The sequence below is a fragment of the Stegastes partitus genome, unplaced genomic scaffold (assembly GCF_000690725.1).
Source record: "Stegastes partitus isolate 25-593 unplaced genomic scaffold, Stegastes_partitus-1.0.2 Scaffold956, whole genome shotgun sequence".
Taxonomy (NCBI): Eukaryota; Metazoa; Chordata; class Actinopteri; family Pomacentridae; genus Stegastes; species Stegastes partitus.
The window spans coordinates 270,888-282,654 of NW_007578687.1; the positions used below are offsets into that span (position 1 = coordinate 270,888).

The following is an 11,767-nucleotide window of genomic DNA, read 5'->3' on the forward strand; positions in this document are numbered from 1 at the left end:
GAAGTGAAAGGGGAAGACAGAAGCTGGGGTAGTAGGTAGTTAGCTGGCAGACAGGCAGGAAAGCCTCCAAGCAAAGTGCCAAATTTATACAGCAGTTGCGGATAAATTGCCTCGTCAATTTACGACACGGTCTTTGTGTCGTTCACGCAAAGGGTGGCGCATTTTTTTTCTCCTAAGAATTTGAAACGAGGCATTGCCAAATTAACGCTAGCTAACGAGTTTAGCTCCAGCGAGCTAGCTAGCTAACGTAACGCCTAGTTAGCCGTTGACGCTCGCTGTCCTGAACAATAACAGCAAGTTAGCCCGCTGCCGGCTCTGATACGGTCCACAAGTCAACTCTCCGCCGTGCTACAAGTAAGTTTTTGAGAGGACAGCAGTCTGTTCGTGTGTGTGTAATGTTTGCTCGCTCAACAATGCGCTCGGTGTCCTATTAACCCCGACGATGTAACAGCTAATGGTGGTGCAATGTTTTTTCGAGAAGCTGGTTGGCAAAAACAAGGCCGGCCTGTGGCTCCTCTGGGTCCAACAGGGAAGGAGAACCGGGGAGTCGAGGCCGGTCTGTCGAGCACAGCACTGGAAGAAAAACGCCCCCCTTCCTCTCTGCTAAATGTCGGCAGCGAGCACATCGATTTCTCTATATAATTTAATTTGTAATTAGCGTTCATGCATACAGAGAAGGATGGTTTTTAACTTTAGTACTAAACTGTAAATGGTTTATTGATCAAACGCCAAGGTGGGTGGTTTGTTAACACATCTTGACGCTCGCTGGTAAGTGTCGGCTTTTACACATTTTGATCTGTCAGCAGGCTGCGAGGAAAAAAAATCTTACATATCTCTGTTGTTGTGTTGCCAGGTAGACGAGACTTGTCATGTGTTTTTCTGTGTTAACTAGTTTTTGTTTCGGTTGTGACTCACAGGTCATGCCGGTACACGTTGTTTGCCTTGTCTGTTTAGTCTTTCAGGTTCTTAGTTCAATGATTTGTGTCAACAATCTTTTTAGGATTAAATGTAACCTGACATTTATTGCCATTCAAACAGTAAAACCCTGTACCTTTTACTTTTCAAATGAAAAGGTTGCCCGACATCGTCATCTAACTTCTGTCCTTTCCTTTAAAGTCACATTTTATGCGGAGTATAAAGACAGTTTCTTTTTAATGATTGATTGCCACCAGCCCTTGAATGCATTATGTTCCTTTCAGGTAATGTGATAATGCACTTTGACCCTGCATATCTGCATGGATCAGCTATAATTTGCAAGTAACCTGTATCTCACAACTTAGTATGACTTCAATGACATTATTCGAATATAGTTGTTCAACGCAGGTAGCTGTTCATGTAGGCTTGTTGTAATTCGGACGCCTGCAAATGTTTTTAACTATACTTCACAGCTGCGTCTTATTTTCCATTGCACTTCTAGTATGTTCATATGAACTGAAGGCATGAGTATAATTTATGGTTGACCATCTAGATACGTCAGTAGCCATAAATGGCAAAGAATCTTTTTGTCCAAACAAGGTGTTTTGCATTTAATACAGTTCTTAAATGCAATTTCTCACAGTTAAAAATGTAGTTCAGAGTGGGTGACTATAGCAGCCTGTTTTTGTAGAAATCTTTGACTGCTCATGTCAAAGTGTTGTGCTTTATTTATTATTATTTCAAATTCATGTTGTATTGACTCGACTTCTCCCTCTGGACACTAGTAAACTAGGAAACATGAGGGCATCCTAACTTTATGGCGTGGGTAGATGGACCAAGCATTGAGACACATCTGAACTCTGCCTTCCAAAATCTATATTTAGTTTAGAGATTGTTTGTGTCTGTCGGTGGGCATTCGTAATCCATATCAGAGGTAAATTCTAACTGCTCTTGCCAGCGATATACAAGCAGATGGGAAATATGTTCGGACTATACTGTAGTCCAACACATGATGGTTTTGAACACACATTTCTCACAGTGAATCCATAGACAGTAAGCTGTCTAATCTTAGCTATCACAGTGTTGTGGGGGGTTACAAATATAAAAAATAAAATTATTAGTGTTTCAATGATATTAAAATTTTAGTTAATACATATATTAATCCCTTTTGTTCAGTAAGTAATGTAAGGAGATATGAGACTGACCAGATAAAACATCATAGGCAGCAGAACATAGATTAAAACTCATTTATTGAGGGTAATTTGAACAAATTTGGCAAATCAGTTGACAGCTAGTTTAGTTGTGGTAAATGAAGAATGCAAGAACTGTTCAACTGTCTCTCTTGCCATAGTACATTATATTCCTCTGATTTATTTTGTCATTCAAGGGATGTATTAAGCAGCTATATATCAAACGTATTGCGATGAACAAGACAAAGAAATTGTGTGAGACAAATATTTAATGCCAGCACTCTGAAGCACTAGTCAAAATGACAATAAAATGTACACATACTGCACAGTTTTTCCTTTTTGTGAATCAATTTATTCATTTTCAAGTGCTGATAGTATCAGTGTGATCTGCAATTTAGTTTCGATGATTTGATAAGGGAATACAATTACTGTCTTCATTACAGACTTAACTGTCTGTCAAAGATCATGATTGGTATTTAGAAATCAATGTCCAATGTTCTGCTGCTAGTCAAAGGTTAAACACCTGATCTCATTTTCGTCTGTAATCATGTGACTGTTGTCTGAACACACCTAGACTTCAGTCAGGTGCTTTTGTTCATGCCTCTGTCAGCTACTCTGCGCTTCACAGTATAGTTGTCACTGGAGTGCTGTGCTTGTTCCACTCAGAAAGAATGTAAGTGTTCTTTCCGGCTTCTGATGGTAACAGAAGTGTTTGTGTTTTATGGAGGGTTAGTTGTAGAAATTTACGTTTATATGAAGGGCTCATGATCCTTTTTTTTTTTTTTTGTCAAAATTAGCCGTTGGGTGGTGCCTACTCACAACACTGAGGGTGGAGGGTTGGTGTACAGTAAAGGCTGTGAGTTTGGGTCACCATTTGTCAGAAATCCATGCATATTTGTGTTATTTCTGACTGATATGTAAACAAAAAAATGTTTGTTATGCTTAAGTATAGGAAACTCCAATTACCAAATCTGGTTTAAAAATGTTTTTTGTTTTCAATTCTAATCATAGGTCATTTTCCTTTGGCGCTGGCTTAAATCTTTCTAGGTAGTGCCAGATATTCCTCTATGCAGGATAAACCCACATTACTCAGTGTATTCCTTGAATACACAGCTGGGATTTTTCAATCTTTTGTCATAGTTTTGTACATTTTTGAGTCTTGTTTATGCTCTAAAACTGAGTGACAACCGTATCCTGTTCAGATAAGTTATTTGGCATATATGTATTTTCACTGTTGATTAATCTGTCAGTATTTTTTCCAGTGAATCAAGTAGTTGATTGGTCTGTGAAATTAGAGGGGGGGAAAAGTGAAAAATGTTTGATCAGTGTTTACTGGAAGCCTAAGAAGACAACCTTAAATCTCTTGCTGAAATATTTAGTCAAACGAATGAATCAGTGATCAAAATAGTTGTCGGTTAATTTAATAGTTGACATTAATCGAGTCATTGTTGGAGCTCTAATGGGAAGTGGTCAGATTTGCTGTTAAGCTAACAGGTTATTGTGTTTTCACTGTTAGAAAAGAGTAAATGACTCTAGTTTCCTCCAAAACTGAGGACAGAGTTGATGTTTGGTATTAACAAATTGCATAGAATACCACCTTCACAGTGACAAATACAAGGTATATTTAATTTTTGCCTATTTACTACATTTATTATGCACTCGTATGTGTGTTTTGGAGCAGTTAACATTATCTCCAGTTTTAAGGATACACTACTACATATTACCATGAGACAGCTGCTACCACTACCAGCTAATTGACAGTATGCACACCTATAGTAGACTTTGCAAGATTTTGTTTTTGTCAATAGCAATGTGATGACCGTGTACACAGCACAGATAGGACCAAGGTGTGAATAAAGATAGAGCAGCCTCTTATGAAATCACTGTTTATTTAACTCTGCCTACCCTATTTGTGCATGGATAAGGTTTACAGATAACCCTTCAAAACTGGACCGTGTTTTACTGCCCCACACTGCATTTTATAATGAGTTTCATCCACAAAAAGTGGAGTCGAGATATTTTAGTTTGCCAAGAATTATAGCTCGAGATGTAGTGAAGCTTATCTGCATGGATAGAGGGCGTAGAGGAATAAGAGTGCAATACATTGTGGTAGTATCTCAGTAGTATATTCTAGTTCCCCATGGATTGGAATCTAACAGAACCAAATGGAAGATTTAGTTTAGTCCTGCAACTTAAGGGCATGCTGATTGATCTAATACTGCATCTTTTAATGGTCTGATAATGACACATCAAAAATGTCTGCTTTTTGTATTAACATTACATCAAAATGTTTCTCCCAGGTTTTGTAATTAATCACAGCAGTTACAGAGGGACAGTACATAATTTGTTCACTCTGCAAAAATACATATTGTGTTCAGTTTCAGATTTTGTTTTTTTCAAATAAATGCACATATGGTACAAAAAGACAGACAGAAGGGTTTTAAATAAAGATATATGTACAGTCAGTGTCTGCCAGCTCATGTTGTATATGTAATTTTGGTTATACTTCATAATCATGTTTGACGTGTACTGAGTGCAGCATGTGCAGTAGTTGGTTGTCAGATTATTGGCAGCCGTATCAACACAAAAAGTCAGATGTGTCATTTTATTGCGACAGCAAGGAGAGGGAGAGGGAACCTTCCGTGTTGTGTGAGAGAAAGAGAAAGAATGGTGTGCTCCTCGTGATTTGTCCAACAGCTTAGGAAGCACATGACTTGAAGGAATGGCATTCTAACCAGATTGGTCCAAGGCCCTAAAACTCAACACACAAATTTTCAGACTAATGTTTTCCAATAAGCTGATCTGAATAGAAACACAGTGGCTTTGATACAGATTTTATTGTCCCTGAACAAAAGAAAATGAGTGATTATGTTGTGACTTGCAATGAAGAGGTTAAAAGTGTAGTAGTGGCTGAACTTTTTTGCCTTTTCGCCTTTCTGCAGCTGTGGAAAAATGACATCCAGGAAGAAAGTGCTCTTGAAAGTCATCATCCTGGGAGATTCTGGGTGAGTCTCAACATGGCAAATCTACCATCTACATGTAAAAACAAGCAAAACAGGGTGGTGAATTGCTGTTCTGTTCTAAAAATAGTTTGTTGGGGGAAAAAACCCTAACTGACACGTTATTACTTTCATTTTGAATTCAGAATGCTTTTGTATTGTGTTACTTCCTTGTTGAGTTATTATTGTGCCATAAGCTGTCTCCAGGCAGAGTAAAAATCTTCTCATTTCAAGCACAGCCCTACAGTTCTCTCATTTACAGTTCTTGTCTGCAGTCCTAATAATTACTGCCACTATTTTCTTGCTCAGTTCTGCGCTGTGATGTTGATGAAAAGTAATTGCTGAAATCAATTATGGAAAGACTATTTAAAGGGCACTTGATGTTTCAGTACCTCTGGAAAGGCTTTTAATAAGCATTGTGATGATAGAAGCAAGCTGGGTGATACTGTGAAATGTCAGGTTTTAAAATTATGCCCTCTACTGATTTGTGTTTCATCAGTTTGTGGTTTCCCACATGATTCTATTTTATGAAAACTATGTCTGGGTCATATTTATTCAGATTTTTAAAAGAGTTTATATGTAGTGGATAACTTCACTGTTCATTCATTTGAAACTGTCAAATAATGCATCTCTCTTACTATAAATGCAGCCTTGTAGCCTTGGATAAGGGAGTACTATGTCACTGTATATTTTGAAATTAAATAAGCAAGATCTAGGCCTTCCCTGTCAGAGCCATTGCATCAAACTGACAGTCGGAAAGACCTTGACTCAGCTCCTCTTTGTTGATTTGCAGCTATCTGGATAAGATGCAAATGCAATTAACAACATAAAAGTCTCTGTGTTAGTCAGGTCACTAGTCTGTTTACACCTTTCTATGTTTGCAAAATAGAAATCAGAGATGACTGTGTGTGCTGGTAATAAAACCGGAAACTGTCAGAAGAAGGATGACTTGTGCACTTCTGCAGCTTAGTTACAACAAAAGCATTTTATACAAATAAATGCTGTCTCACCCACAAAGATCATCACTGAATTTGCCAGAGCTGTTTTCTTCTTGTCACTCTATATGCAACATTCATAACACAAGGATCATCTCATAACTTCAGTGTCACTTTACTTGCTGTTATTGAATAAGTAATGAGCCTGTAAGTAGCTACTTCTCCACCAACTGCCTTTTGAAGTGCTTGGATTTAAGAGGTGGTTTGGGCACTCAGGTTTAATTCGTCTGTAATGTGATTTTGTTGCATTTGAACTTGGCTTTTTTGAAACGAGATATCTAAAGCGAGATCCCTAAAGCTCACAAAAGTGATAAAAACTTTAAATAGTATCTTTGTTATTTACATATATTTCCCAACTCCAAGTGAATGTAGGTAATTTAGTTATGGCATATTTCACACTGGCCATCTGTCTTGTTCTACAACTGTTATCCTCCTGTTTGTTGTTTTTTCTTCTCAGCGTTGGAAAGACCTCCCTAATGAACCAGTATGTGAACAAGAAGTTTAGTAACCAGTACAAAGCTACAATAGGAGCAGACTTTCTGACCAAGGAGGTGATGGTGGACGACCGGCTTGTTACAATGCAGGTATGGAAGAATTACTTGAACTTGTCAGATTAAAAGTGTAACTTGCAAAGTCAGGAATGAAGACACATTCATACTTGCCAAGTTTAAACACACATCTCAGTTTGAAATTATCATGAACCTTTTCAGACAGCTAAAATCCAGACTTTTCAAGTCTGACTGGCCAGAAAAAAAGAGACAGAAATAAAAAAAGATTTACCCAAAACGCTACGAAAGCAGCAGAAAATACCCATATAGAAATGAAAGGTAACTTAACTAAACATGTTGACAAAAGATAAAGTAAAATGAAAAATTTTGATCGACATTTACACATTTGACATCTGTTGTTAGCTGAGCTGGATTCCAGTGACTGTTTAGGATCTAAAAGTACTGGAACTTGAACAGTGATCTTGTGAGGAGGAATGAAGCTATAAATCTTTGAAGCATTCACATCACAGTGTTACTGAAACATGTTCTCCCCCCTCCCCCAGATCATTAGTGCGTTATCTTCAGCCTAAAGTTTTTTCTTCTTTGGCTGTTTAGATTTGGGACACAGCTGGCCAGGAGAGGTTCCAGTCTTTGGGCGTTGCGTTCTACCGTGGAGCAGACTGCTGTGTGCTGGTGTTTGATGTGACTGCGCCCAACACCTTCAAGACACTTGACAGCTGGAGGGATGAGTTTCTGATTCAGGCCAGCCCTCGAGATCCTGAGAACTTCCCCTTTGTGGTGCTAGGCAACAAGATTGACTTGGAGAACAGACAGGTTGGTATCAGCGAGTAATGCTCAATTTCAGATTCCTGGAATACCAAGGTCCAGGTCTGATAATCAGATGTGTTTCAGATCTTTTTCCAACATGCATGCGTACCTACAATGACAGTTGTTGAACTCTTTGTAACACTTTTGAGCACACAGCACACTATGGCTGCTACTGTTGTGCTACTTTTTTGGCTCCTGCACAGAAGCAACAAAGACTGAGCCCTTAAACACTTAAATTTACATCACCATCATGATTAGAACAAGTGCCTCAGTACAAGTGTTAGTGGGATTCAACTGATCTGTAAGGAAAAGCAGAAAACTTGTGAAATTACAAGAGTCACTTTACCTGAGCATAGACATTTCTGTGGCCAGCAGAGTTCTCAACTTATGTGGGATAGAAAAGGTGAGTGTTTGCTGCTCACCATTTGAATATGGTTTAAAAATAGCATGTTCCTGATCAGAAGCAAATCACATAACTCCATAGAACAAAGAATAAAGCACAGTGCTGGCTGCATTTAGGCATGCTCTTGCCAGCTTTTCTCCTTTCTGTCTTTTTTTAAGGAGCCATTTCACTTTTATTTTATAGTTACAGTAGAGACACAGACAGGCAGTGTGGGGGAGAAATAGTTTCATCACGTACAACAAACTACATTCATACATTTACAGTGAATATCCACTGGGTTGATGACTTCAACAAAAGCTGGTGCTAGTTGGCAGCCCTTTAGCCACTTATAAAGTCCGACCTTACGTTTGTAATCAGTACTGGGAATATTTAACGGGCATGTTAAAAAAACAGACACAAAAGGTTATTATTTGTATGTTGTGAGCATGTTGTACTTATCTTTACTTGTGACTAGTGCATCAGATCATGTCATATAGCCAATTAATCCAGTAAATCAGGTAATTCCAAAGGGTTCACATACTTTTTCTTGCCACTGTATGGTATAGGTCTTAAATACTAGGCCTCTGGACACTCTGGTCCTTATGGGTTAGAACTTCATAATTTGCCGGGAGAACCAGCCTTGAATGTTTTTGTACTACGCTGACTTACATTTTTTATTCTTTCTGATCATGGTAACCTATTTAACTCACACAAAAAAAGTAAAATACAGTTAAGTTCAACATTGATGACTTTATTAAAAATACGATTATTTTCTTTGGAGACAACCAGTAACCCATCCTTATACTTTTTAATTCATCATTGCTGATGGATCTCTTTGTCTTTATACACACAGGTGACCACCAAAAGGGCTCAGGCTTGGTGTCAGAGTAAGAACAACATCCCCTACTTTGAGACCAGCGCCAAAGAAGCCATTAATGTAGAACAGGCATTCCAGACAATTGCACGAAACGCCCTCAAACAGGTGAGCAACAGTTGCCTTTGAAATAGAAAGATGTCGTTTTTTTTTCATTGTGATATGTTATTGCTTTGTTTGCACAGCAGTGACAGTCACATTTTTAAAATTCTGTTAACTCAACACTGACTTTCTCTCTCTCTCTCTCTCTCTCTCTCTCTCTCCTAATGCCTCCCTCACAGGAGACAGAGGTGGAGTTGTATAATGAATTCCCAGGGCCTGTACAGCTGGATAGGAATGACAGACCTAAACCGTCAGCAGAAAGCTGCAGCTGCTAAGGGACAACTTGGACCATCTTCTCTCTTGGCTTTCTGGAACACCCTGTCACCTGTTACATCACCTCCACCTCGCTCCCAGGGAAAGGACTTCCCTACTGGTCTTCCTCCTTCACGCCATTTTTCATTCCATTGACACGACCCCTCACACAGTATGCTGCACATGGATGTACCCCCCCCTCCCCCCAACTTAGCACACAGTTTAATACAGTAGCGTACTCTCGTTAAATACGCTGACAAATCCAGTGCCCAAAGATCACACGAGAGAAGAATGACACCCCTTCTGGCCTCACAGTCCCCTGACTTGGTAGCGAGTGATCTCCTGTCCACCTGTTTGTCCAACCGAGGCCCCTGACTCTCACACTGAGGGGGCACGATGGACCCAAGAGTGCAGTTAAGATCTCAAGAAGGACCGGCCGATGTTCTGTAATGTGACACGATGTTGGCTAACGTCAGCATCCCAAGTATCTTATTCTCTCTCTTTTTTTCTTTTTGCTTTCTTTTGCTGATCTGTCAAAAAAAAAAAATTAGTTAAACTATATATATACATATATATAATATAATTGGCTGATGTTATTTCTCAAGCCAATCTGAAACACATACTTGTTTTTTTGCACCTTCTTTTTATGTTTTTGCCTTTAAATGTTATAGCGGGATGACTGATTTTGGGCAACATCTGCTAACACACGCCTTTTGGTAAGCTTCAAATTATACTTCCTCACTTGTTTCCCCTGTCAGATATCTCCTGAGAATCTGTTGAACACTCTGGTGATTGTATTGCCTTTTCCCTTCAAAGATTGTGTGTTAAAGGGTTTATAACTGCCTCACACTGCAGAAGAAATGTTACTAGACTCTTAAGTAAAAGCTGAGCAGGCAGTCACAGTTTAAATGTGGATTAATTCCTTGATATATTACTATTTGCCTTTTATGTAACATTACTTGTACTGCTACTATTACTGCTGTATGTGTTATGTCCTTCATCAGACATCTTTCAGTGCTATGGAATTACAATACGCGTCACCCACACGGCGTACACCCGTCTTCTGTCATGTCTTTGTTATTGCTGTTCTATCTATCTGCTTGTAGCTCAGGTTGGCTAAGTACTTAATATTTTTAACGGATTGTGTATTACGGTGTATACATGGTAAAGGTGAAATGGATTGAACTGAAATGGATGTTCTCTCCCTCCATTTAAAGAAAATATTCAACTATTTGCCCTGGTATTACTCCTTCTCCTTACAGAAAAAATTACTGCAATGCCAATGATATTGTCAAAGAAAATTCGAACGTCAAATAATAAAACTCTTGAATATATCGGTGTTTTAGCATTGTTTGTCTGAATTTCTCAAATGTTTTGTTATTTCAGGTTACTTACATAGTGAACAATAATTCTTTTCCTTGACACTGGTGTGTTTAGAAATGTAGACGTTGTGTGATGCTGAGCTTGGATGAGCTGCAGCGGCTGATTACACCTCTCCTCAGGACTGTGTGGGCGTGAACAGGAGGTGCTCAGCAGACAACTCCCTGACCATCCTGTTGTTTTGCACCCGTTATTGAGAGACTTCGACTGTATTTAAACTCCCTTATTCGCCCATTCCATATTTCAAAATTCTAGCACTCAGTAATTTGTGCTTAAGTGAACAGTAAATCAAAGTTTCAGGCACAGTGTAGGTCCAGCTAACTCTGGTGTCAAACAAGGGCAAATTTCTCAGAATAACTACAAACCCGTGGGTTTGCACGGCTTTGAAGAACAGAGCAGCACATCCTGTTGCAATAGTGTAGGAGTGAGCAGCATGAGCAATACTGGGACCCTAAAAGCAAAACGGCCAAATGGAATTCTATATTTACAACTGTGCTTTTCTTCCTGTGAGATATCTCCTGTGTCATGAACCTCTCCCTGCGCAATCATTCCAAACAGCAACAATACTGCAGGTGTAACTGATTGTTAATGGAGGCTGCATTCCATTAAGGTGAGCCAGCTCCAGAGCTCCAAGTGTCACTATGCTGGTTCAGTGCAGGAGTTTACTGAAACACTTAAAGGAACAGAGATGTCATTGTTCTTAGTTTCACGTGTGCTTTTTCTGCCAGGACAAATTTCAAAAAGTATTGAAACTGCAAATAGTCCCATGTCTGTTGAAGCAGATTGAGTTCAGCTCTATTGCAGTGTAAGAGATTCTATATGCTTTATTATTATTAGATTTTAATTGAAAGAAACACTCACAATACGGGTTTAGTTTGTTGTTGTTGTTGTTTTTTAGCAGTATTGAGGTCATTACTGATGTTTTTTCTCTCAACATGCTTGGCCCAATTTAATAAATTTTAGTACATTTGAATAAATTCTGCCATCACAACTTCACACACAGAAATTCCTGATAAACCAAATGTCCAAACAAAATGCATCCATTCATGGTTCCTGTATTATCTGCTTACGTTGCATTTTAAATTGCTTTTTCAAAGCTCTTGTCATTCTGGTGGTTGCAGAGAATTATTCTTTTAATTTGAATTGTGTGAGTGTCCAAAACTGTACAATTTAAGGATAATTGATGTAAAAAATATCAGAATCAGCCTTAAAAATAATTACACGTGTAATATGTGTATAGTCATAGAATGCACCTCTAGAGTCTGAAAAATGTTATTGTAAGAACTTCAAAAGGCTTCTCTCTATAGTTTTGAGATGTAATCAAAATTAAAGCCGCAAGCGGCGATGGACGGGTCCTCGCCC

General features: G+C 38.7%; 1 protein-coding gene across 1 annotated transcript; it reads left to right on the forward strand.

Moving 5' to 3' along the window:
- On the forward strand, positions 1 to 10,359 carry LOC103366613 (ras-related protein Rab-7a-like). The gene is made up of 6 exons (XM_008294382.1): positions 1 to 354; positions 5,048 to 5,110; positions 6,557 to 6,683; positions 7,203 to 7,421; positions 8,651 to 8,779; positions 8,953 to 10,359. The coding sequence occupies exons 2-6, from the start codon at positions 5,058 to 5,060 to the stop codon at positions 9,046 to 9,048; spliced, it is 624 nt and encodes a 207-aa protein (XP_008292604.1). The 5' UTR covers positions 1 to 354; positions 5,048 to 5,057; the 3' UTR covers positions 9,049 to 10,359.
- Positions 10,360 to 11,767: the final 1,408 nt, after the last annotated feature.

Coding starts and splice junctions, on each gene's coding strand:
- LOC103366613 (XM_008294382.1), top strand. CDS start 5,058: ATGACATCCAGGAAGAAAGTGCTCTTGAAAGTCATCATCCTGGGAGAT. Junction 5,111..6,556: donor ATCATCCTGGGAGATTCTGG/GTGAGTCTCAAC, acceptor TTTTCTTCTCAG/CGTTGGAAAGACCTCCCTAA. Junction 8,780..8,952: donor CACGAAACGCCCTCAAACAG/GTGAGCAACAGT, acceptor CCTCCCTCACAG/GAGACAGAGGTGGAGTTGTA.